The 25,529-nt window shown below is 43.5% G+C and overlaps 1 protein-coding gene across 2 annotated transcripts; it reads right to left on the reverse strand.

The window, feature by feature from the left end:
- Nucleotides 1-1,144: 1,144 nt before the first annotated feature.
- On the reverse strand, nt 1,145-15,939 carry s100b (S100 calcium binding protein B). Of its 2 annotated transcripts, none has more exons than XM_033024543.1 (4): nt 15,784-15,939; nt 11,000-11,152; nt 7,167-7,336; nt 1,145-1,462 (listed from the first exon to the last, which is right to left on the reverse strand). In XM_033024543.1, the coding sequence occupies exons 2-3, from the start codon at nt 11,135-11,137 to the stop codon at nt 7,190-7,192; spliced, it is 285 nt and encodes a 94-aa protein (XP_032880434.1). In that variant the 5' UTR covers nt 11,138-11,152; nt 15,784-15,939; the 3' UTR covers nt 1,145-1,462; nt 7,167-7,189. The 2 variants fall into 2 exon arrangements, with proteins under 2 accessions (XP_032880434.1, XP_032880435.1); XM_033024544.1 differs by having other exon boundaries at nt 11,000-11,155; nt 15,784-15,923.
- Between the last annotated feature and the right edge of the window lie 9,590 nt (nt 15,940-25,529).

Here is a 25,529-nt window from a genome sequence, read left to right on the forward strand (position 1 = left end):
CATTAAATGCCTTTGGCTTTGATCTCATGCTGTTCTTAACAAGTTTTGGTAGCCATAGCTGGGCTTTTCCTGAGTTTTTTTTTGCCTTAAAGGAAATATAACTCGTGAACTACAGTATGTAATAATCCTTTAAATGTTAGCCTTTCTTTGTTTCATTTTTTTTGTACATTTTCCCAATCCACCATTGGCCAATCGTTGCCACATACTGTGTGGTTTACTTTTTCGTACTTATTTCATACTTATTATAGCACAGGACGTCAATTGGACCATTCGATCAATACTGGCTCCCAGAGGAGCAATACTATCAGTCCTATTACCTCTCCTTTTTTCCCTGTATCCCACATTGATTCTCTCTTACAAAGGTGAAAAGGGTGGTGAAGGAGGTATTTGGCACCCTTGCTTTTATTGATCAGGATATTGAGTTCAGGAGTTGGGATGTCATATTACAGCCATACAAGATGTTGGTAAGGCCATACTTCAAGTAATGTGTACAGTTTTGATCATCATTAAAATGGAAATGGAGCAAAAATTATATATTACTGGAGTGCTACTGCAGTTGGAGAGTCTGGAAGGTTTAAGTTATAAGGGAGGCTGTAGAGGTTAGGATTCTTTTCCCTGGAGTGTTGGAAGCCGAAGTGTGACCTTAAAGAAGTATATTTAAAATTGTGTGTGTGTGTGTGTGTGTGTGTATAATGTGTGTGTGTGTGTGTGTGTGTGTGTGTGTGTGTGTGTGTGTGTGTGTGTGTGTGTGTGTGTGTGTGTGTGTGTGTGTGTGTGTGTGTGTGTGTGTGTGTGTGTGTGTGTGTGTGTGTGTATATGTATATAATGGCCTCACTATATGTTCACTCAGCCTCTCTTACTTTATGGCTGTTCCAAGTGTATAAGCTTCTGCAGATTGGCAGTCTCCCAGCCACCTGATGAGGTTCAGGGTAATTTCCGATAATAATTGATAATCCCTGGCCTCACACTTGGTGTGAGAGTTGATTCGGCCCTGCTGAGTACAGATGCCACCCACAATTGAAGAGTCTACTCATGCTCAATCAGTGAAGAATAAGAGATCAACCATCGTTTGTGGGGCCTTTATCAAATGAAAGCAGTGAGCGTGTGAGAAAATGCTGGGAATTATATCATTCAAACACAGTTACGTAATTAATTTACACATGAGATTTTATTTGTGAATTAGTACAAATACAATTTCTAGCGTAACCATTCAGGTGTGTTAGGAGAGATTTCTAACCCTTGCCCTGGTTGAACATTAGGTGATTTCCATCAGTTGTTTCATTGCTGCCAGGGCTCCTGTTGCCCTCAGTATCTGTAATTGAAGCCCTATGCATTAAGCAGGACAAGGAGCGTTCACGTTACTCAAGGTTAGTTTGCAAGGGGCATGCCTGCCAGGACCTGCTTGTTACTTCTGCAGTGTCCATGCCAACAGCATCTTGCCTCATGGTCTCCTTCCAGCCTCCTGTGAAAACAAAACAAATTAAACTTACCAAAAGATTTAATTAACAAAGGGGAACTACAAGATAATTTTTTTTCCTTTAAAAGACATGGGAGTGTGAACATAAAGAATCTTTCTTTTAGCTGAAACCAGTGAGCTAACCAGACATAATTGGCTGAATCATTTTTGGCTACTGAGTGCTCTTTGTCTAATGTACCCCTGAGGATGATCCATTTTCCCAGTTCCAGCCGCAGGAAACATGGGGATCTGTGGACTGACCAGGACTGATGCCCATCCCGAGCAGTGAGACCAACCTGAGGGATGGCCGCAGGACCAGGGCTCTGCGCATCTCAGTCTGCAGTCTTCTGACCTTGAAGCAAGTGTGGAACTAGCTGAGGCAATCTGCCCATCTCTCCCTGTTATCGTGGACAACCAAGTCATATGATCTCTTCGGGTGACCCTGCAAATTCTCCTCCTCTGGTGCCCTCTTGCCACTCAATATCCATTCATCTTCCCTCAGTCATCTCATAACTTTAGCATGGATAGAAGCTCATGTTGGTCATTTCACATCATCTCTGTCCTAACTTTCAACACAACATTTCACTGTTGGTCACTGGTAGTAGATTCTAATCACAAGAGCTGGCCAGCTCCTGCTTCCCATTCATCACTGGACATGTGAATGTATTTGTATTATAATTTTGTTGAATTTGAGCTTTGATCGCCGTTGAATCCTTGGAAAAGCTGAACTCAGAATTGGACCCTCATTTCCAAAAAATGTAACTTGTTTGGGCTTTGCCAGAGTCTCACATGTTTTGTACTGAGTTCTTGTGGTTACATGCTCACAGCTCTGCTAAATAAGTATCTGCAACCCACAATATTGATTTGCCTTTCCCTTTCTGAAACGGTTTGCACCTCTTCTGTGCCCCTTCTCTCACAAAAACAGTCAGTTATATTCTGTGTAAGCTCTTTCCTCCACTCTCACTCGTGTGTCAGTATGCTTTTGAGTGCACCAGCTGCATCAAATACCCAGGCAAAAATATCAAAGACTTGAGCTTATATAACGTCTCCCACAATCTTGGGATATTCTAAAATACTTGGAAGCAAAGGCAGACTTTAAATGGGTAATTCCTACTGTAATGCAGAAATTGCATCGGGCAATTTATGTACAGTAAGCTTCCAAAGTAAAGCAGCAGCACTCACTCTGGCACCCCGATTGTTACCCTATTTAACTATCTGTTTTCAGACTGGACAAAATCACTTTCAATTTAGCCAAAATTCTATCAAATTATGATTATACTTCCTTAAAGATTTTCAGTTATAATCACTCTTCAGGATGATCAGGTGTGTAGGAAGGAACTGCAGATGTTGGTGTACACTGAAGATAGACACAAAATGCTGGAGTAACTCAGCGGGTCAGGCAACATCTCTGGAGAAAAGGAATAGGTGACGATACCGGTCGAGCCCCTTCTTCAGACAGCATTTTGTGTCTATCTTTAATTATGATCGCTCCTCCTCAGAGGGGCTCAATAAATGCACGTACATGCATGTACGTGTGTACAATCTCAGGCTGCCCCAAAATACCTTAGAAGCAAAGGCAGACTTGGAATAGATAGTTCTTTTATAATGCAGGAGTTTCATCAGTCTATTTATGCACAGCAAGCATCCACAAATCAGTGTTGTGAAGAGATCTCCTGTTTTAGTGACATTGCGGTGGGATTTAAACCTGTCACCTTAAAGGCGAGACCACCTCCCTCTGAGCTACATCAGGTTAAAAGAGCATTTCACCAAATAGTTTGGGATTTGTTGGTCAATTGCAGTTGATGTCGTATGACTGGTTTTCAAACACTATTCCTTTCTGCTTCTGTGTATTTGATGAGATGTGATGTCGGTGGCAAGCACTTCATTTATATTCAACCCCAACCAGGCTGAAGCAAAATGGCTTGTCAGGCCATTTGAGAGAAGAGCTGAAAATCAACTCTGGAGGTCACACACAGACTAGAAGAACAGCACCTTGGCTTTCCCAGAGCTTAGCTTTAAGGTCTGAAGGGGAATGTTTAAAGATGATATGCAGAGTAAATCTTTTACACATAGAGTGATGAGTGCCTGGAACATGCTGCCAAGGGTGATGTGGAAACAGATGTGATCGGCCTTTTGGTGAGGACATGGATATGCAAGTAATGGAGGAATATGGATCACGTGCAGACAGAAGGAATTAGTTTGATTTAGCATCATTTTCAGCACAGATATCGTGGGCTGAAGGGCTGTACCCATGCCAGAGTGCTCTATGTCCTGTGTTCTTATTGGTTATATAATTCATCCCACAGGGTAGGGTTGAATATTGCTTTGCCCACGGAGCACAAGCACTACTGTATAAACGCCCCATGTTGTTTCCGATAGTGTTTTCTGACTAGTACCAGCCCACTGAGAGCAGTGAGTGAGTTTTGGGAGTGGCCTGTTATGATTACCGCAGTAGGAACATCAAGGGGATGGGGAGCCAGAGATACTGCCAGGTGGGAGCCAGTGCCATGGGGATGAGTGTGCATCAAAGCCTGACGTGTTGACAACAAGGGGAATGCAATGTCAGTGACCCAGGAGAGACTCTGCATTGGTCTGTTCCCTCGGCAGCTCAATCTTCCAGCTGTTGCCGAACTGAAGAGGTTGTTCAAGCAAATTGCTTACCCTGCCTGTAAATTAACTGATATTGCTCTGGTACTGGTTGTGGACGTCAATTCCTCTACCGGCTACGCATCTTTCTCAGGAACGAATAAACTGCTTGCAGGGTCATAGGACGTGTTGGAGAGATGCATACTCCTTGGTGCACCAGCTGCCAGTACTAATGAACTTCCCCAGTGTCTAAGGCAGTGATTGATTTCAAGCCTGGGTTATCCTGAATTAGACATTTGTGACATAAGGACAAGTCCCAGTCAAAGAAATGATCAAAACAAAGACTTCTGATTGATGTTACAGCAGGTTAATGCAATGCTGTGTGTTGCCTCTCTTAAGCTTTTACCTCTGCCATCCCCATTTGAATCCAGTGCTTACTGATATGATTAAACATTCTTATTTTGCTGGTTGTGTGGTTGCTAAATATAGAACTCAAGATTGGCAATGATTCAAACTCCCATGATTAGGTCTGAATGGTTAACAACTTGACCTTATGACCTAAAACCAAACATAAGGTCAGCACAGTGATAAAGCTGGAATAGCTGCTGACTCATAGCGGCAGAGACCCGGGTTTGATCCTGGCCTCAGATGCTGCCTGTGTGGAGTTTGCATCTTATCCCTGTGACCACGTGGGTTTCCTCCAGATGCTTCAGTTTCCTCCCATATCCCAAATACATAGGAATTTGCAGGTTAATTGGCTTCTATAAATTGCTCCAGTGTGTAGGGAGTGGATACAAAAGCAGGATAACATTGATCGAGTCTGAACGGGTGATCAACTGATAAATCATTGTGGACTCGGTGGTCCAATGGGCCAGATGCTTGGCTATATCTTTGAATCAATCAATGAGCTGACAGACCATCTCAGGCTGCGTTTGTGGTGTTGCCAAATGTTTCAGATTTTCTTACTTCTTTCCAACCCCTTTAATTATGAGAAAAACAACTAGAAAAGCAGCAGGGGAGATGCCTGAAAGAAAAACATTGGAAATGGGATTGTGCACAAGAGAGTTGCTAATGGTAACAAGAAGCCTTGCGCAGACACTAAACATTCCAGGCACTTCACAACCATTTGATTTCTGAACAGAAGTTTGTTCATTCCATTTGGATGTAGAGGCAACTGGCTTTATGTATAATGTCTGTCTGTTGGGCAGTGTTCTGTGGGGATGATTAATTGTAAAGTTCCCGACGAAAGGTCTCAACCCAAAATTTGGTCTGTCTGGGTTTCCCTCCATGGATGCTGCTGGACCTGCTGACTTCCTCCAGCAACTCGTTTTCTGTGTCAAAATGTCAAGTACCGAGTGGGACGTGAATGATCCTAAGGTGGGTATTATTTTTTTTAGTTAATACTATACAAAAGATGAACAATTCCGATCCTGGCCTTTGGTCAATGGGTCAGAAGTCTCTGAGCCTGAGCTTCAATCTCTGACGGAGCATATTCCCAACCTGTCCGAGTCTAACATCCTAACGGGGTGAGGGGGGAGGGCAGGTGTTAATATTGCTCTCAGTGTGGTTTTAGATGAAATGAGACATAATGACGGTATAGAACAACTAAATAAAGAAGGAAAACTCAGTCCAATGGGCAGAGCACCCATCGTTTTAACAAGGTCATGGAACAAGACTGGAAAGCAGCTATTTTAATATAAAGAGTCCAACAAGTAAGGGCAAGGAGAGGTACGTTGGTTCGCGGGTTGAGCTGGTCGAGGGCAACGGAGGAGGCCCTGCAGCAGCCTGCATTTTACCTGTGCATACTTGGATCGGGGGCACTCCAGTATATCCAGCATGTGGACCGGACTTTGGAGTTTGGACTTCTTTGTGTAAATCATGCCAAAATATGGTGACGTGCATGTGTGAGCTATGCAAAAAGAATTTCACTGTGCAGTGCATACATGACCATAAAGAACCATTGAACCATTGAAGATGACCTAAGGCATTGATTAATATGCAGGAATATGATATGTTGGTATCATGGAGATGTAGTTGAAAGAAGGGTTGGACTAGCAACTCGACTTCCCAGATAATAAAGCCTTCATGTGTGATTGGTGGTGGTGGGTGGATGTAACAGAGAAGGTGGGATTTCACTTTACTGCAAGAGGAGTACTCCATACCTCCAACTAGTGGGCAATGGAACAGCAGGTCCGTGAGCAAAGTACAGAGAAGCATTAAAATAATCAGGGAAGAGCAGAAGGAAGTTTCACTTTCCGGCATGTTAACCAGGACTGCCATGGTGTGGCAGGCTTAAATAGAGCAAGATTTGTACAGGACCATCGGGAGAGCTTTTGGTGTTCCTTTTGAGAGTTCTGCTGGACAGTGGTACTGGATCTAGTCTTTGGGAATCTTTGGGAATCTCTGAAAAGTGATGGGATTGTCAGTAGGTGAGAATTTCAGAGACAGTGATTGTACATCTATCAATTTCAGGGCTGCTGAATGGCAAGACTAGACATGACCGATGACCGTTAGACCGTTAGTGCCTATTGGTGATCAATGCTTAGACCCTTGCTGTTCATTATATTCATTAATGAGTTGGATGAGAATGTAGGAGGGATGAATAATCATTACAGGTGGCATGAAAATTGGTGATGTCTTGAACTGTAAGTTCCTTCTCTCTCCTGTGATGCGGAATACCAAATTTCTGCGACAGCAGATTTACATGGCAAATTAAATTCTCTTTATTCCACCCAGAGAATTACATCCTCAAGTACAACAGAGGTAAGATGAATATAGTTCCCTCTACATTACTGTGTCAACCCCATTGAGATCACATGAGTTAGAAGTAATAGAAAGACCCCTAAATGGTGTCCTTAAGTTTTGCTTTAAATCTGTCTTCTAACCACCATCTTTGACTGCAGAAATATGGAGGAGAGCTGAACATGGAGGGAAGCTGGAAATTAACTGTCCGTTAGGCCTGTTAACTCTGTTAGTCCGTGAGGAACTCATGAGATTCTGTGGACATGGTGTGTGTTACTCATGAACGTCCAGTTTTTGCAAACTCTGGGAACCATGCTTGATTGCTCTATTGTAATCTCACAAGCCATTATTCGTGGAAGCAATGAAGAAAGCAATATCTTACACTGTCTCCACCATGTGCTCTCCCTACTCGTCCTTCTGCACAAAGAACCCGTGGCACGCTGTGGTTACCATGCTGATGAACGCGACAAACTCTTGAAAGTCACACTCCGTGTCACCATCAGTGTCGAGACTTTCCACCAGCTTGTCCAGGGTCTCTGGGTCTTTGAGGTCCTGCAAAGATATGTTTTGTAAACAAAAGGAAATACAAGTTTCAAGGAACATTACTCGTGTGCACACAATTACAAACACACCCACAGACAGACTCACACAAATGCACAGATACAAACACACAAGCACAAAATACCTATAAATAGGACATGGTTGTTTGTGCATGTGCTGCTGGCGTGATGCTACTGTCAGAGAGTTCAGCAACGCTACAAGACAAAGCAAAGATTACCAGCTTTGACTGGGAATCTGCTTCACTGCCATCTAATGGTTGACTTATGGGACTATTCTACTCCTGTTTTTGAAGCGGAATCTTTTATGCTTAAGGACTTGATTTCCCTGTTATAACATCCTCTGAATCATTCATAAAAAAATGAGGATGCAGGAGCAGGAGTAGGCCACTCAGCCCCACAAGCCTGCCCCAACATTCAACATGATCATGGCTAATCCACCCAGGCCTCAACTTCTCTTCTGTACCATTTTTTCCAAATCTTCCATTCCCTTGATCTCTCCACCTTAAATACTTCTCATGATCCAGACTCCACAACTCTCTGAGATGGGGAATTCCAGAAATTCACCAGCCTCTATGAACATATATTTGTATGCACCTCTGTTTTATATATACAATGCCCTCCACAATCTTTGGGACAAAGACCCATCCTTTATTTATTTGCCTCTGTACTCCAAAATTTGAGATTTGTAAGAGAATAAAATCACATGTGCTTAAAGTGCACATGGTCAGATTGTGATAAAGGCCATTTTTATACATTTTGGTTTCACCATGTAGAAATTACAGCAGTGTTTATAGATAGTCCCCCCATTTTGGGGCACCATAATGTTTGGAACACAGCAATGTCATGTTTAATATTTTGTTGCATATTCTTTGCATGCAATGACTGCGATTCATGGACATCATCAGTTGCAGGGTGTCTTCTCTGGTGATGTGCTGCCAGGCCTGTATTGCAGCCGTCTTTAGCTTATGCTTAAGAAGGAACTGCAGATGCTGGAAAATCGAAGGTACACAAAAATGCTGGAGAAACTCAGCGGGTGCAGCAGCATCTATGGAGCGAAGGAAATAGGCAACGTTTCGGGCCGAAACGTTGCCTATTTCCTTCGCTCCATAGATGCTGCTGCACCCGCTGAGTTTCTCCAGCATTTTTGTGTACCTTTAGCTTATGCTTGTTTTGGGGACTAGTCCCCTTCAGTTTTCACTTCAGCATATAAAAGACATGCACAATTGGGTTCAGATCAGGTAATTGACTTGGCCACTCAAGAATTTACCATTTTTTAGCTTTGAAAAACTCCTTTGTTGCTTGAGCAGTATATTTGGGATCATTGTCTTGCTGTAGAATGAACCGCTGGCCAATGAGTTTTGAGGCATTAGCTTGAACTTGAGCAGATAGGAACACCTCCTCAGACTGAAAGGTAGAGAGGGACAGAGCTTCAGACTGAAGACGGGTTGTGATCCAAAACATCACCTATCCATGTTGCCCAGCTATGCTGCCTGACCTGCTGAGTTACTCCAACATTTTGTGTCTTTTAAACACAATGTTATTTTGATTGCTGAAAGCAGCCAGTGTTTGACAGCATATCTGAACAGTCAGCAATGTGGCTCTTAATTCATGCAGGTTCTTCACCGACACAATACCTTCCTTTGTAGCAGTCAGCAGCCCCACCCTCCACCTCCCCCAGTCACTTCGCCCAGCTGAAGAATTCCAGTGACTGCTGTCTGTTGGTAGCATCTTAAATGCATTTAGGAAAACATTCTCGATGTTTTCTGAGCTATTGTGTGAATTCTATGAACGTGGGTTTCTGATTTCAGTAAATGCAGAGAAAAGAGTGTATGTCTGCAGTGGCCAGAGGGAGTCTTGTTTCTCGTTGTTGAGTGATTCTGGGAAAAGCATCAAGATCTATATAATTAATAAAGGGCTGACAGATAACCGAGCAGGAGCTTTGAAAGCTCTGAGATGGTATTAATGGTACTTCTTCTTGGCCTCTGGGCCCTCTTTCCACAGACTACGACATTTTTGTTACTTGTTTTGCTTTCTCTCTCTCTCTCTCCCTTCTCCCCCCCCCCCCCTTCTCACCTCTTTTCCTCTCTATCTCTCTTTCACCCAGTCCCCCTCTATTTCTCTGCAAAGTTCATAACCATCTAAAACCAACAAGTTATGAAGCATTCACCACAAATTCCTTTTTCTCCAGATAAGGGGCTTACAGCACCAGACAACGGGGTTCGATCCTGACTACTGCTGCTATCTGTGCAGAGTTTGTACATTCTCCCTGTGACCACATGGCTTTTCTCTGGGTGCTCCGGTTACCTCCAACACTCCAAAGACGTACAGGTTTGTAGGTCAATTGGCTTTGGTAAAAGTAGTAAATTGTCCCTAGTGTGTAGGCTAGTGCTAGAGTACAGGGTGATCATTGGTCAGCGTGGACTGATTGGCCCGAAGGGCCTGTTTCTGCACTGTCCACACTGAAACACATGAATGAATAGAGGGAGGAAACCACAAGGCTCCTCTAAGTGGCATAATTCGATGAGGTGAAGGCTGACTTGACTACAAACTTGAATCAGATCTTGCAAAACCACAGCAACCTTTCACCCATTCACCTATCGGGACTCTATCTCTGTATTAAAGTCTTCAAAGAGTTTGAAGACCAACGTTTGAGGTTCCAAAGACCCAGGACACTGTGAAAGTAAATTTCACCTCATCTCTGTCCTTCACGCCTTTAAGTTTTTTTATTTATAAACAGTGACCCTGATCCCCCACATTCTCTCTGCATTCCCTGTGTCAAGACTTCTCAGGAGTTGAAGTATTATCCTGGCAAAGCAATGGGCGAAACAAGCAGTGCTGTGAAGCTCCAATAGTCCATCACTCTAGGGATATCAGTGAAAGCGGATTGACACAATTTCTGGATCATTGGATATTATTCCTATCAATAACCCAACACATTTTTAATTCATAATTTTAAATGTTACAGCAGTGAACTCTGAGTTTGAACGGACTATGGAAATGATTTGAGTGGAAATTCCAATCAGAAAATGGATCGTCCGAGTCTTACTGACTGCCATTTACTGATCTTGAGGAAATTATTTGAGTGACTGGGAGGATTCCACCTAAAGTTCTAATTTTTCCTTGCTGACTCACATATTACATCCCTGCCACTTTCACCATCCCCATCCCTCTCATTATAGCAGCCACTGCATGTACAGCACTTGAAGTGTCCTGTTTCAATGCTTCCAGCTTACCCCTCATTCCATGCTCAACATTTCTCAAGGACGTTGCCTGTTGAAAAGCTGGGTGTAGACAGGCATTTCGCCCACAGGGTGTGCAAGAAAGAATTGGAGGCTGAGATCCTTCTCAGTCCTGAGAGTTGACTCATTGGGTATGGCAAAGAGGTAGGGAAGCTGCTAGCTGCACTCTGGATAATGCAAGGCACAGGATAACCACAGATCCTACCTTAGTATATGCCCTGGTATCTCATTGTGCTTGACACCATTGTGTGCTCCTTGCTCCCAGGCTCATGGTCTTAAATTCAGTCTCCACGTAAAGTCGATGGATGTTAAAAATGGATCTGCCCTTAATTTACAATGTCATGATGCCCGTATTTGAACAAGCCCTAAAAACCTTATCAGCAGAACCGTCTCAAAGGCCCACTCATCCTACTCACCTCAATGAAGTTGCTGAGCTCGTTGTTGATGAGATTCTTCAGATCTGCCTTCTTCAGCTTTAGCTTATCTCCATCGTTGCCACTGTACTTGTGAAATGTTTCAATAATTGTCACCAGGGCATTCTCCAGATCAGACATCTTGTTGGGAAAAAGCTGCTTGAGTGAAAGAAAGAAAGGGGTGAGTTAACATTTGAGTTAACACTTGCATCTATGCATTCAAATCTCTACATGGCTCTCTCCCCGGAACTCTCTAACACCCTCCACCTCTATATCCGTATGAGCTCTCAATGTTCCCCATTTGAGTTGCCATGCTTTTGAATATGGTGCTAATGTAGGTAAATGGGATTAGTTTAGATTGGCATTGCGTTTGGCATGGATGTGGTAGTCCTCCAGGCTCACAAATGACCTTGATCCACTGCAATTTGCCAATTTGCCACAACATACCAATGGCAGATGCTATGTTACTGGAGGCAGGGTCTGGAGGAGACACCTGTAAACAAGGGAAGGAATACCAATCCAGAGGGCCACATGAGTGGCAAGGATGCCTGGTATACTGATAGCTTTGTGAACACAACCAAATATAACGCTAATTAATATATTTATAGCTGATGTGAATGTCGGAAGACTGCACTGTTCTTGTTTTGTATATATTTTTTATTATTCTGAATAAAATTTATTTTTGGAGAACAAAAAATACTGGCTAAATCCCTGGAATTGCTGAAGTGTTTGGGCTATGTCGTTCATTTTTCTGGGTGAATGAAGCAAGATAAGTTATGTAAACTTTTTTTGCTGCAATTAACTTGTGATTACGTGCGAAGATGTACAAACAGTCAATTTCATAGATTCAGCCTCAGAAATATCTATAATTAGTAACCACTGATACGTTTCCAAAGGGCTGGAATGTAGGAATAAATGTCAAGCGGATTTAATGTGGCCTTGTGTTTTGGTTGCAGCAGAATGGGAAAGGTTCACTGCAGAGAGAAAATGGGTTACTCTGCTGTTGTCATGGCTGCAGCACAAGGGGATTGTTAGATTGCCGACTCTATGTTGGGCAGCATTTGTTAGAATGAGCGAACAGTTTCAGCAGTGGACTCTTTTGTTGTGATGCCGATCTTGTTTCGGCTGTCCGGAAGGGAAACAGAAGGAAGTCTATTGAGTTCAAAACAACTCGAGTGCTACATCAAACAGAAATCCTGGGTTAGTTTTGTTTAGTTTAGAAATACAGCGTAGAAGCAGGCCCTTTGAGCCACTGAGCCCTGCCGACCAGCGATTCCTGCACACTAATGCCCCTGTCCCACTTAGGAAACCTGAACGGAAACATCTGGTGACCTTGCGCCCCACCCAAGGTTTCCATGAGTCGCAGAGGTTTTGGTCACTCGCCTGGAAAGCCTCGACCGAAGCATGAGCTGCATCTACTGACCAAAGGTCCCACAGGATCTTTGCTACCGACCGACACACACACACACACACACACACACACCCACACACACACACACACACACACCACACACACACACACACACACACACACACACACACACACACACACACACACACACACACACACACACACACACACACACACACACACATCGCGAAGGTGGGGGCCCAGGGACAGCGGAAGGAGCGCCTGTCTGTGCAATGAAGAGGAAGGTAAACGGCTGCCACAGAGCACGGTAAGTCCTTTAGAGAGCGAGGGAAGAGAAGGGGAAAGAAGGAGATGGGGAGGACAGAGAAGGGAGAGAGAAGGGGAGAGAGAGAAGGAGAGAGAGAAGAGCAGGGAGAGAGAGAAGGGAGAGAGAGAAGGGGGGAGAATGGGGAGAGAGAAGCTGGGAGAAGGGGGGGGAGAAGGAGTGGAGACAGTTTTAAGAAGTTTAATAAAGTTAGCGGGCATTTTATCTTCCGGCGGATCTTCTAGGTCCTGAAAACCAAACTTTGCTGAAAACTCCAATGAGCCAATCAAAATGGCTGGTCAGCGAAGGAGATTGCCTTAGACTGCCTGTAAGTAAATAGCAACCCCACTCCACTGGCTTCGACCAAACGGCAACCTATTTTTAGTCGAGGTCGGTTTTGTTTTTTTTGAAATAATCGCAGGAACATAAAAGAAGCCTTGACTACGCGGAAACCACTTGCCATCATTGGGGAGATTGACCAAAACCTCCGGGAACCTCACAGAAGCCTTGGGTGGGGTGCAAGATCTCCAGAGGTTTCTGTTCAGGTTTCCAAGTGGGACAGGGGCATAACACTATCCCACACACACATTACGGACAATTTACAATTTACAGAAGCCAATTAACCTACAAACCTGCGCATCGTTGAAATGTGAGAGGAAACTGGAGCTCACAGAGAAAACCCATGCAGGTCACGGGAAGAGTGTATAAACTCCGTACAGTCAGCACCCGTAATCAGGATCGAACTCAGTCTCAGGCGCTGCAACTCCACTGCTGCGCCATTGTCCCGCCCCATGACAAATTCTGTATCACAAATTCTTCTTAAGTGCAATCTTGCCAGTGACTGGCATCTTGCCAGTGACTGGACACAACTTGATCTCTATAAACGGTCATATACAGAGTGATGCAAAAGTGGTGCTTACTGAAAAAACTACTATTGTGTGTGGTGTCAGTGGCATTTCCTGAAGGGTCACAAGCTGGCTATCCAAATAATTTGATACAAGATGTTTTCTCCTTCTAGCTTCTGCAACACTCGAGAGCTGGCTAGTCCTGCACATTGCTGAAAAGATGCATTGAGTGAACGAGGGCTCTGGGTGTGAGCCCACTGGTTTGTGATGTTTAGCAGTGGCAGGTAAATACATTGGAAAGGTAGGAAATGTCACACGGCTTCACAGAAAGATAGGATTATTATTTATCTTAATGATATCTTAAGATGCAGTAACATCTTATACATCTTTAAGATGTAGTATATATCAGGGTACATTTTTAAGAAGCAGTATACATCAGTATACATGCAGTATGAGTCTTGTCATTGCGTGGTGTAGTTAGACACGTTTGTTAAATTTTCATACATGGTCTCTATTAAAAATAAACAGGTAAGTCTGAAGATGGGTCTCAACCCAAAATGTCACCTATTCCTTTTCTCCTGAGATGCTGCCTGGCCCGCTGAATTACTCCAGCTTTTTGTGTCAATCTTTGGTTTAAACCAGCATCAGCAGTTCTTCCCAACACTATCAGTTTTCAGTGTTAGTTGAGGGATATCAAAGAGCTCTTGAAACAATGCCATGAAAAAAACCCTACATCCAGCAGAAAGGGTGGACAAAACTGAAGCTTTCCCTCATCTGAAACATATCCCCTCCGACAATGCAGAACTCCTTTAATCCTACTCTGCCCGGACAAGGTAATTCAGCCTGTCATGCTGTATGTTGGTAGGATAGGGTGTATTTTACATCAGCCAAAACTACAATTAGCAAAATTAGCATGATCAGTGTCCCTAACCTATATCATTCAAACTTTCTGTGTGAAGAGAATGTATATTGAATCTCTTCTCATGTAAGCCCATGAATTAGGGTATCTAAGCTTCGAGCATAACCTCCTCTGCACAACCCTTGCACTCTGGCACCAGACAGAAATTTTAAGTTCATCAAGTTAAGCATTTTGCGGCTTCACTATGTTTTGTAACGTTGCTCTTTATACATCAGCACACACAAGTAGAAGCAAAACTAAAGGAGGCCATTCAGCCCATTGTTTCTGTGCTGGCTCCTTGGAGGATCTAGTTAATAATCGCATTTTCCTGTTGCTTCTCCATTACAAATGCTTCCTTTTGAAAAACATGCAAATTTGAAAGTTGATGTTAAATCCATTTCCATTCTCAGATCACAACACTAGGAGTTAGTACGGGAGACGATGCCTTCATCTCACAGACCAGTGTGTTCACATTGACCGACTCAGCACAGTTCTGGAATCTGCTCTCAGCAGACTGCAGTCTTTGTTTCTGCAATGGATTCGTTCCAAACCCTGTTACAAGTTGCGTTGAATTCTGCGATTCAGCCTACTCCACCCAACCCACCCAGAAGAGAACAGCAGCATATACATGGCGTAATTAAAAAATATATAGGATATAATTAACTCTGTTGATGTATTCATCTTTTCTACTAAACACTGATCCACTGTGCGTATCCTGACATTTTTACTTCGGCTTTCGCAGATTGTTGTGTGTGTGTGTTTGTGTTAATTTAAATGAATTAGACCCGTGATTATCGAGCTTTAGACTTTGGGACGATCGCTGATGCACACTCGAAACTCCTGCAAGGCTGTTACCAAAAGGGAGGTAATGCTGTCACTGCAAAAACACTTTTGTGTTTCAATTTCCTCCACAACAAAATAATAGGAAGACCAAAATAATGGGATCCGAGGAGAGAGAATAAAATCCCACACACGTTACCGGCACAAAGATTGCCTTATTAAAACTTAAATAGTGACAGTACAGAAGGAGATTATTCAATACAAAATGCCCGAAAGAGTTGACTCATTTGCTCCATCCTCTTGTTCTTTCTTCACAGCCCTGTGAATATTTTCTTTTCAAATATATATCCAATTCCACCACTTCAACAGGCTGTATCTGAGAAATGGTGGAATAGAACACATCTTAAAAATACCCACCTAGTTAGGTATCCCACCTTTTCCATAGTTGAATATAATCTTCAATTGTATATTTCAATCAGCAACAATGATTTTAATAGTTTTCAATCTTAATACAAATTCAGTTCAGTCCAAATCAAATTATATTGTTGCATCTCAGTTTCACTACACACAATCGTGTGTACATCTTACCTTGGTGAGGTTCCAGTTAACTTTCAGCAAGAGTTGTCTATGAGTTTTGCCACCTAATGGTACTGCTTTTATCCTCTTGGAAGTACTGCCGTCCTATGCGGACAGATTTGACCAATCCATAGCTGAGACACAATACATCCCTCAGATCAGTTACACCAGCAGCAACTTAATGAGTTTAAATGATGCAGCAATTTATTTTTAAAGCTCCCATTACTGAGTTGGATAATCCATAGGGAACTGTTCGGAAGTAGCAACCATAATCAGAAGGAATAGTGTAGGAGCCATTAATACAAACAAGAACACACTTCAAATATATCCTGCAAGTTGTAGTCAGGTTTGAAATTACTCAGACAGCTGGTTACACAACAGCATTGTCCATGAGGCAAACAGAGTTAACAGTTCAACTAAGAGAGTTGGTTTAGAAACTGACAAGACTCAAAAGCATTGACTGAACATAAGACAATAACGAAATGTTGGTTGGACTACAGTGACCAGTCATCAGCCACCTTGAGCTGATATACTTCGGACCATTGTCACACAGACCATGGGAGGTTCCAGGCTGTCTATTTTACCTCTTATCGATCATGGTCATAGTCATAATAGAAACATAGAAACATAGAAATTAGGTGCAGGAGTAGGCCATTTGGCCCTTCGAGCCAGCACCGCCATTCAATATGATCATGGCTGATCATCCAACTCAGTATCCTGTACCTGCCTTCTCTCCATACCCCCTGATCCCTTTAGCCACAAGGGCCACATCTAACTCCCTCTTAAATATAGCCAATGAACTGGCCTCAACTACCTTCTGCGGGAGATAATTCCACAGATTCACCACTCTCTGTGTGAAAAAAGTTTTCCTCATCTCGGTCCTAAAAGATTTCCCCTTTATCCTTAAACTGTGACCCCTTGTTCTGGACTTCCCCAACATCGGGAACAATCTTCCTGCATCTAGCCTGTCCAACCCCTTAAGAATTTTGTACGTTTCTATAAGATCCCCCCTCAATCTTCTAAATTCTAGCGAGTACAAATCGAGTCTATCCAGTCTTTCTTCATATGAAAGTCCTGACATCCCAGGAACCAGTCTGGTTAACCTTCTCTGTACTCCCTCTATGGCAAGAATGTCTTTCCTCAGATTAGGAGACCAAAACTGTACGCAATACTCCAGGTGTGGTCTCACCAAGACCCTGTACAACTGCAGTAGAACCTCCCTGCTCCTATACTCAAATCCCTTTGCTATGAATGCTAACATACCATTCGCCTTCTTCACTGCCTGCTGCACCTGCATGCCTACTTTTAATGACTGGTGTACCATGACACCCAGGTCTCGTTGCATCTCCCCCTTTCCTAATCGGCCACCATTCAGATAATAATCTACTTTCCTGTTTTTGCCACCAAAGTGGATAACCTCACATTTATCCACATTATACTGCATCTGCCATGCATTTGCCCACTCACCCAGCCTATCCAAGTCACCTTGCAGCCTCCTAGCATCCTCCTCACAGCTAACACTGCCCCCCAGCTTCGTGTCATCCGCAAACTTGGAGATGTTGCATTCAATTCCCTCGTCCAAATCATTGATATATATCGTAAATAGCTGGGGTCCCAGAACTGAGCCTTGCGGTACCCCACTAGTCACTGCCTGCCATTGTGAAAAGGACCCGTTTACTCCTACTCTTTGCTTCCTGTCTGCCAGCCAGTTCTCTATCCACATCAATACTGAACCCCCGTATGCTTTATGTTTGTATACTAATCTCTTATGTGGGACCTTGTCGAAAGCCTTCTGAAAGTCCAGATATAACACATCCACTGGTTCTCCCTTATCCACTCTACTAGTTACATCCTCGAAAAATTCTATAAGATTCGTCAGACATGATTTACCCTTCATAAATCCATGCTGACTTTGTCCAATGATTTCACCACTTTCCAAATGTGCTGCTATCCCATCTTTAATAACTGCTTCTAGCAGTTTCCCCACTACCGACGTTAGACTAACTGGTCTGTAATTCCCCGTTTTCTCTCTCCCTCCCTTTTTAAAAAGTGGTGTTACATTAGCTACCCTCCAATCCTCAGGAACTACTCCAGAATCTAAAGAGTTTTGAAAAATTATCACTAATGCATCCACTATTTCTGGGGCTACTTCCTTAAGTACTCTAGGATGCAGCCTATCTGGCCCTGGGGATTTATCGGCCTTTAATCCATTCAATTTACCTAACACCACTTCCCGGCTAACCTGGATTTCACTCAGTTCCTCCATCTCATTTGACCCCCGGTCCCCTGCTATTTCCGGCAGATTATTTATGTCTTCCTTAGTGAAGACAGAACCAAAGTAGTTATTCAATTGGTCTGCTATGTCCTTGTTCCCCATGATCAATTCACCCGTTTCTGACTGCAAGGGACCTACATTTATTTTAACTAATCTTTTTCTCTTCACATATCTATAAAAGCTTTTGCAGTCAGTTTTTATGTTCCCTACCAGTTTTCTTTGCTGTAACAGGGAACTGCAGATGCTGGTTCACCAAAGAAAAATGTTGGAGTAACTCAGCAGGTCAGGCTGCATCTCTGGAGATCATGGATAGGTGGCCTTTCAGGTCGTGACCCTTTCTATGGTCATATTCTTAGTAGTTCTTTCCATTAACATTAGGGATTTTGTACTTAGTGAATCAGCACTCTCAATATACGCTAGAAGAAGGATGTTTATGGTATTCTCAGAAGCTTTTAGAATATCAGTCAATGGCCTTGTCCCAATAAAGGGATTTGAATGTTCAAAGTTGATCTTCAATGATAAGATATGATCCCATTACATGGAATTCTTTGTTCACACCCAATAGAATGTACATTGATCACCTACTATTATCTTTTTCCTTATAAGATCGTCCTTATAAATTAAACATGCTGCAAGCTTCTGCTCTGCAGGTGTTTGTTGGGTGGCTGACCTCATCATGGGAATAGAAGTGTCATCTGCAATTTCTGATGGAGCTGTGCATTGAGAAACTGTCATCAATTTAAAACCTTTCCTTATGTCGGACAGAAGAACATCAATGATATATTCTTCCTCTTGCTCTTAGAGCGACTTATGAACTGTAAAGCAAAACAGACACAATGTAATTGAGGTCATCAGATTTCTCCTTCCCTCCTTCCCCCATGTAACCCCCCGCTCTCCCTTTGTCCCACCTGGACTCGCACAATTTCTCCGCTCTCCCTCCGCCTACATTCCTTTCTCTAGCTTCATGATTCGCAACTTTTCAATCCTTGTCTCACACCTTCTGTCTTGTCACCTCTGGCGTTTGTCCAACAACCTGCCTGCCAAAACTACCTTCTCGCCTGCATCAACCCATTATTTAAAATATTCACAAAAAGCTGGAGTACAGTGGTTCAGACAGCATCTCTGGAGAAAAGGAATGGGGGATGTTTCGGGTTGAGACCCTTCTCAACCTATTACCTGCCGGGCTTTGTACTACTCCAGCTCTCTTCCGCCACCTTCCCCATAATCAATATGAAGGGTTCCAACCCTAAACGCCACGTATGGACGGGAAAGGAATGGAGGGTTATGGTCTGAGCGCAGGTATATGGGACTAGGGGAGAATACGTGTTCGGCACAGACTAGAAGGGTCGAGATGGCCTGTTTCCGTGCTGTAATTGTTATATGGTTATATGGTTATACTTTGACTCAGGAAACTATTCCACCAGTTCACTCTGTTTGTCTGTTTGCACTGAATAAAGACCTGTTGCATCTCTATGTGGTTCTCACAGCCACCTTTTTAAGACTTAAAAAGTGATTTGTGCCCCATAAATATCACACAGTGGATATAGTTTTCATCTGATACTACTGGTGATTGATGAAGATTTGCTACATGACTGTGGTAACCTCGGTGTAATATCTACTCAGTGCTTTCCCTTCCACTCGTGAAGGAGGAATTCATGTTGGGAAACTGCTCAAATAGTTGAAGAGCTCCAGTTAGATGGAAGGGATAATGGTGCAGAAGTAAAGAACTGCAGCCTGATTTGTCCTGTTCTTTTCTCACTTCCAGCTCTTCACACACCCCTCCCCCACACCCCCTACTTTTAGTCAGGAGAAGGATCCCGACCTGAAACGTCACCCATCCTTTTTCTCCGGAGATGCTGCTTGACCCGCTTAGTTACTCCAGCACTTTGAGTCTATCTTGAGTAATGGTGCAGCAGGTAACCCCAGTCCCTCATAGTTTCCGTCGCCTGGTTCAATACTGAACTTATAACCATATAACAATTACAGCACGGAAACAGGCCATCTCGACCCTTCTAGTCCGAGCCGAACACATAATCTCCCCTAGTCCCATATACCTGCGCTCAGACCATAACCCTCCATTCCTTTCCCGTCCATATAACTATCCAATTTATTTTTAAATGATAAAAACTAACCTGCCTCCACCACCTTCACTGGAAGCTCATTCCACACAGCCACCACTCTCTGAGTAAAGAAGTTCCCCCTCATGTTACCCCTAAACTTCTGTCCCTTAATTCTCAAGTCATGTCCCCTTGTTTGAATCTTCCCTACTCTCAGTGGGAAAAGCTTATCCACGTCAACTCTGTCTATCCCTCTCATCATTTTAAAGACCTCTATCAAGTCCCCCCTTAACCTTCTGTGCTCCAAAGAATAAAGCCCTAACTTGTTCAACTTAGTTGCTGAAACCCAGGCACCATTCTAGTAAATCTCCTCTGTACTCGCTCTATTTTGTTGACATCCTTCCTATAATTAGGCGACCAAAATTGTACACCATACTCCAGAATTGGCCTCACCAATGCCTTGTACAATTTTAACATTACATCCCAACTTCTATACTCAACGCTCTGATTTATAAAGGCCAGCACACCAAAAGCTTTCTTTACCACCCTATCTACATGAGATTCCACTTTCAGGGAACTGTGCACAGTTATTCCAAGATCCCTCTGTTCACCTGCATTCTTCAATTCCCTACCATTTACCATGTACGTCTTATTTTGATTTGTCCTGCCAAGATGTAGCACCTCACACTTATCAGCATTAAACTCCATCTGCCATCTTTCAGCCCACTCTTCCAACTGGCATAAATCTCTCTGTAGACTTTGAAAATCTACTTCATTATCCACAACCCCACCTATCTTAGTATCATCTGCATACTTACTAATCCAATTCACCACACCATCAGTCCAGATCATTGATGTACATGACAAACAACAGTGGACCCAACACAGATCCCTGTGGCACCCCACTAGTCACTGGCCTCCAACCTGACAAACAACCATCCACCATTACTCTCTGGCATCTCCCATTCAGCCACTGTTGAATCCATCTTGCTACTACACCATTAATACCCAACCATTGAACCTTCTTAACCAACCTTCCGTGAGGAACCTTGTCAAAGGCCTTACTGAAGTCCATATATACAACATCCACTGCTTTACCCTCATCAATTTCCCGAGTAACCTCTTCAAAAAATTCAAGAAGATTAGTCAAACATGACCTTCCAGGCACAAATCCACTTAAGCACAGTCTACATAGAGTTAGCACCATATGTGTTTCCACCGGGGTCTCCAGTTTCTGCCACATACCAAAGATGTGAGGGCATCTAGCTCAATTAGCTGCTGTAAATTGCCCAAAGTCTAGGAGGTTACAGGAAAATTGGAAGGATGGGCACCAAATTAGTTCTTTGGTTACAGGAAAATAAGGGGAGAATTGGGATTGATGGGATTGCTCTGATGGTTGGCGTAGACTTGATGTGCTGAAGGGTTGTTTTTGATGTTCTTAGAAAAAATGTGCGGATAAGTTACTGTGTCCAAACTGAGTGCTTTGGCCTTAATGAATTCTAGGCCTGTGAGTGACTACGTTCAGCAATACATTGCAGACGAGTTGAACAGGTACTTTGGATCCATCTTCACTAACAAAGACACAAGCAATCTTCCAGATGTACTAGTGGCCAGAGGATCTGGGGTGACGGAGGAACTGCAGGAAATCCACATTAGGCAGGAAATGGTGTTGGATAGACTGATGGGACTAAAGGCTGATAAGTCCCCAGGGCCTGATGGTCTGCATCCCAGGGCACTTAAGGAAGTGGCTCTAGAAATCGTGGATGCATTGGTGATCATTTTCCAATGTTCTATAGATTCAGGATTAGTTCCTGTGGATTGGAGGGTAGCTAATGTAATCCCACGTTTTAAGAAAGGGGGGAGGGAGAAAACGGGGAATTATAGACCAGTTAGCCTGACATCGGGGGTGGGGAAGATGCTGGAGTCAATCATAAAAGATGAAATAGCCGCACATTTGGATAGCAGTAAATGGATCAGTCCGAGTCAGCATGGATTTACGAAGGGGAAATCATGCTTGACTAATCTTCTGGAATTTTTTGAGGATGTAACTAGGAAAATGGACAAGGGAGGGCCGGTACCTGGACTTTCAGAAAGCATTTGATAAGGTCCCACATAGGAGATTAGTGGGTAAAATTAGGGCACATAATATTAGGGGTAGAGTGCTGACATGGATAGAAAATTGGTTGGCAGACAGGAAACAAAGAGTAGGGATTAACGGGTCCCTTTCAAAATGGCAGGCAGTGACTCGTGGGGAACCACAAGGCTCGCTGCTGGGACCGCAGCTATTTACAATATACATCAATGATATAGACGAGGGATTCAAAGTAACATTAGCAAATTTGCTGATGAAGCAAAGCTGGGTGGCTGTGTGAATTGTGAGGAGGATGCTATGAGAATGCAGGGTGATTTGGACAGGTAGGGTGAGTGGGCAGATGCATGACAGATGCAGTTTAATGTGGATAAATGTGAGGTTATTCACTTTGGAAAACAGGAAGGCAGATTATTATCTAAATGGTGTCAAGTTGGGAAAAGGGGAAGTACAACAGGATCTGGAGGTCCTTGTTCATCAGTCAATGAAAGTAAGCATGCAGGTACAGCAGGCAGTGAAGAAAGCGAATGGCATCTTGGCCTTCATAACAAGAGTAGTTGAGTATAGGAGCAAAGTGATCCTTCTGCAGTTGTACAGGGCCCTAGTGAGACCACACCTGGAGTATTGTGTGCAATTTTGACAATAGACAATTGACAATAGACAATAGGTGCAGGAATAGGTAATCCGGCCCTTCGAGCCAGCACCACCATTCAATGTGATCATAGCTGATCATGCCCAATCAGTACACTGTTCCAGCCTTCTCCCCATATCAACTGACTCTGCTATCTTTAAGAGCCCTATCTAGGTCTCTCTTGAAAGTATCCAGAGAACCGGCCTCCACCGCCCTCTGAGGCAGAGAATTCCACAGACTCACAACTCTCTGTGAGAAAAAATGTTTCCTCGTCTCTATTCTAAATGACTTACCCCTTATTCTTAAACTTTGGCCCCTGGTTCTGGACTCCCCCAACATCAGGAACATGTTTCCTGCCTCTAGCGTGTCCAAACCGTGCAAACATCAGAGACGGGACTGGATGGATATTAATGGGAGAAGTATAGTAGAATGGAATGCTAGTATATACTTGTGTAAGAAGGAACTGCATTTGCTGGTTTAAACCAAAGATAGACTCAAACCGAAGAGAGACCCATCCTCGGACTGGTTAGCGATAAGGGAAACAAACGATATAGACGGTGATGTGGATAGATAAAGAACAATGAATGAACAATGATAAAGGAAACAGATCAAGCCTTTCCCACTGAGTTACTCCATCTTTTTGTGTCTATCTTCGGTTTAAACCAACATCTGCAGTTCCTTCTCACACATTTTGTCTGCTCAAGATTCAAGATTCAAGATTCAAGATTCAAGAGAGTTTATTGTCATGTGTTCCAGATAGGACAATGAAATTCATGTTTTGCTTCAGCACAACTGAATTATAGAAGGCATGAATACGGAACAGATCAGTGTGTCCATGTACCATTGTATAAATATATACACACATGAATAAATAAAACAGATAAAGTGCAAATAAACAGACTATTAATGTTCAGCGTTTTTTTTTAGTTGAGTTCAATAGCCTGATGGCTGTGGGGACGAAGCTGTTTCTGAACCTGGACGTTGCAGTCTTCAGGCTCCTGTACCTTCTACCTGAAGGTAGTGGGGAGATTAGTGTGTGGCCAGGATGGTGTGGGTCCTTGATGATGCTGCCAGCCTTTTTGAGGCAGCGACTGTAATAGATCTCCTCGATGGTAGGGAGGTCAGAGCCGATGATGGACTGGACAGTGTTTACTACCTTTTGTAGCCTTTTCCGCTCCTGGGCGCTCAGGTTGCCGAACCAAGCCATGATGCAACTGGTCAGCATTCTCTCAACAGTGCACCTGTAGAAGTTAGAGAGAGTCCTCCTAGACCCTAGACATACCGACTCTCCGTAATCTTCTCAGGAAGTAAAGGCGCTGATGAGCTCTTTTTATGATTGCATCAGTGTTCTCGGACCACGAGAGGTCTTCAGAGATGTGCATGCCCAGGAATTTGAAGCTCTTGACCCTTTCCACCATCGGTCGATATAAATGGGACTGTGGGTCGGAGGCTTCCGCAGCTGCGGGAGACCACAAAATCGCTAGTGCTTTCAGGTGTACTAGCAGCTTGTCCATTACGCCACCAATCTCTGCCATTTTTCCTATCCAGATAAGTTGCTTGTTGCTGTTTGGCTGAAAGCAAAAAGTCGCCGCTGGCAGGCGCTATCTTAGGTCAGGAATTCTCCATATGTCTACTCTGAAGAAGTTCCCCTCCACTCTCTGACAAGAGTTCTGCAACATCTTCTCTCGATGCTCCCCCTCTGTGATTCCTCCTGCTCTCTGACTCTGCCCTAGGTCTCCTCCATTGTCAGAGTGAGGCTATATGCAAATTGGAGGAACAGCATCTCATATTTCGCTTGGGCAGCTTACAGCAAAGATCTTATAGCGATCTTTGGTTTACAGCCCAGTGGTATGAATATTGATTTTTCTCACTTCAGGTAGCCTTGGCATTACCTCTGTCTCTCCCTCCCTCCCCCACCCAAGTCACACTAGCTTTTCATTTTCACCCTACAAAAAACTAACAATGTCCTGTCTCCTTTATCACCATTCATTCATTGTTCTTTATCTCTCCACATCACCCTCTATATCTCTCGTTTCCTTTATCCCTAACTAGTCTAAGGATCTCAATCCGAAACGTCACCCATTCCTTCTCTCCAGAGATGCTGCCTGTCCTGCCAGTATGTACTTGTTGGGCTGAATGGCCTGTTCTTCACAAACTCTATTCTTTGGATTGTGTAGTTTGGAGCTCTGGACCCTTGGTTTTAATTAGTGTTATTGTGGTGTCTGAGAGCATGGTGTGACAGAATTGATTTGCCAGTAATTGGATGGCCCTGCACCTTCTGAGTCAACCATGAATGGGCTGAAAATGTCTCTGAGCAACACATCCTAGTTTGGTCACAGGAGACTCAATGTGTAGATGGCAGTAGGATACAAGTTTCAGATTAAAATTTTCAGACGACTCAAATTTGGGGGCAACATGCTGGTGCAGCTGGTACAGCTGCTGCCTCACTGTGCCAGGGACCTGGGTTCAATCCTGACCTTGGGTTCTGTCTGTGTGGAGTTTGCACATTCTCCCTGTGACCGCGTGGGTTTCCATTGGCTGCTGCAGTTTCCACCCACATGCTAAAGATATACGGGTTTGTAGGTTAATAGATTGCTGTAAATTGTCTCTAGTGTGCAGGGAGCGGATGTGAAAGTGGGATAACATAGAACTAGTATGAACGGGTGATCGGTAGGCGGGATGGGCTGAAGAGCCTGTTTCCATTGC

Source organism: Amblyraja radiata, chromosome 7, assembly GCF_010909765.2.
Source record: "Amblyraja radiata isolate CabotCenter1 chromosome 7, sAmbRad1.1.pri, whole genome shotgun sequence".
Taxonomy (NCBI): Eukaryota; Metazoa; Chordata; class Chondrichthyes; order Rajiformes; family Rajidae; genus Amblyraja; species Amblyraja radiata.

What these genes read in the sequence shown, in the direction of transcription:
- s100b (XM_033024543.1), bottom strand. Translation starts at nt 11,137, where the DNA reads ATGTCTGATCTGGAGAATGCCCTGGTGACAATTATTGAAACATTTCAC. An exon ending in AGCTCAGCAACTTCATTGAG is followed by an intron (nt 7,337 to 10,999) that starts GTGAGTAGGATG and finishes ATATCTTTGCAG; the next exon opens with GACCTCAAAGACCCAGAGAC.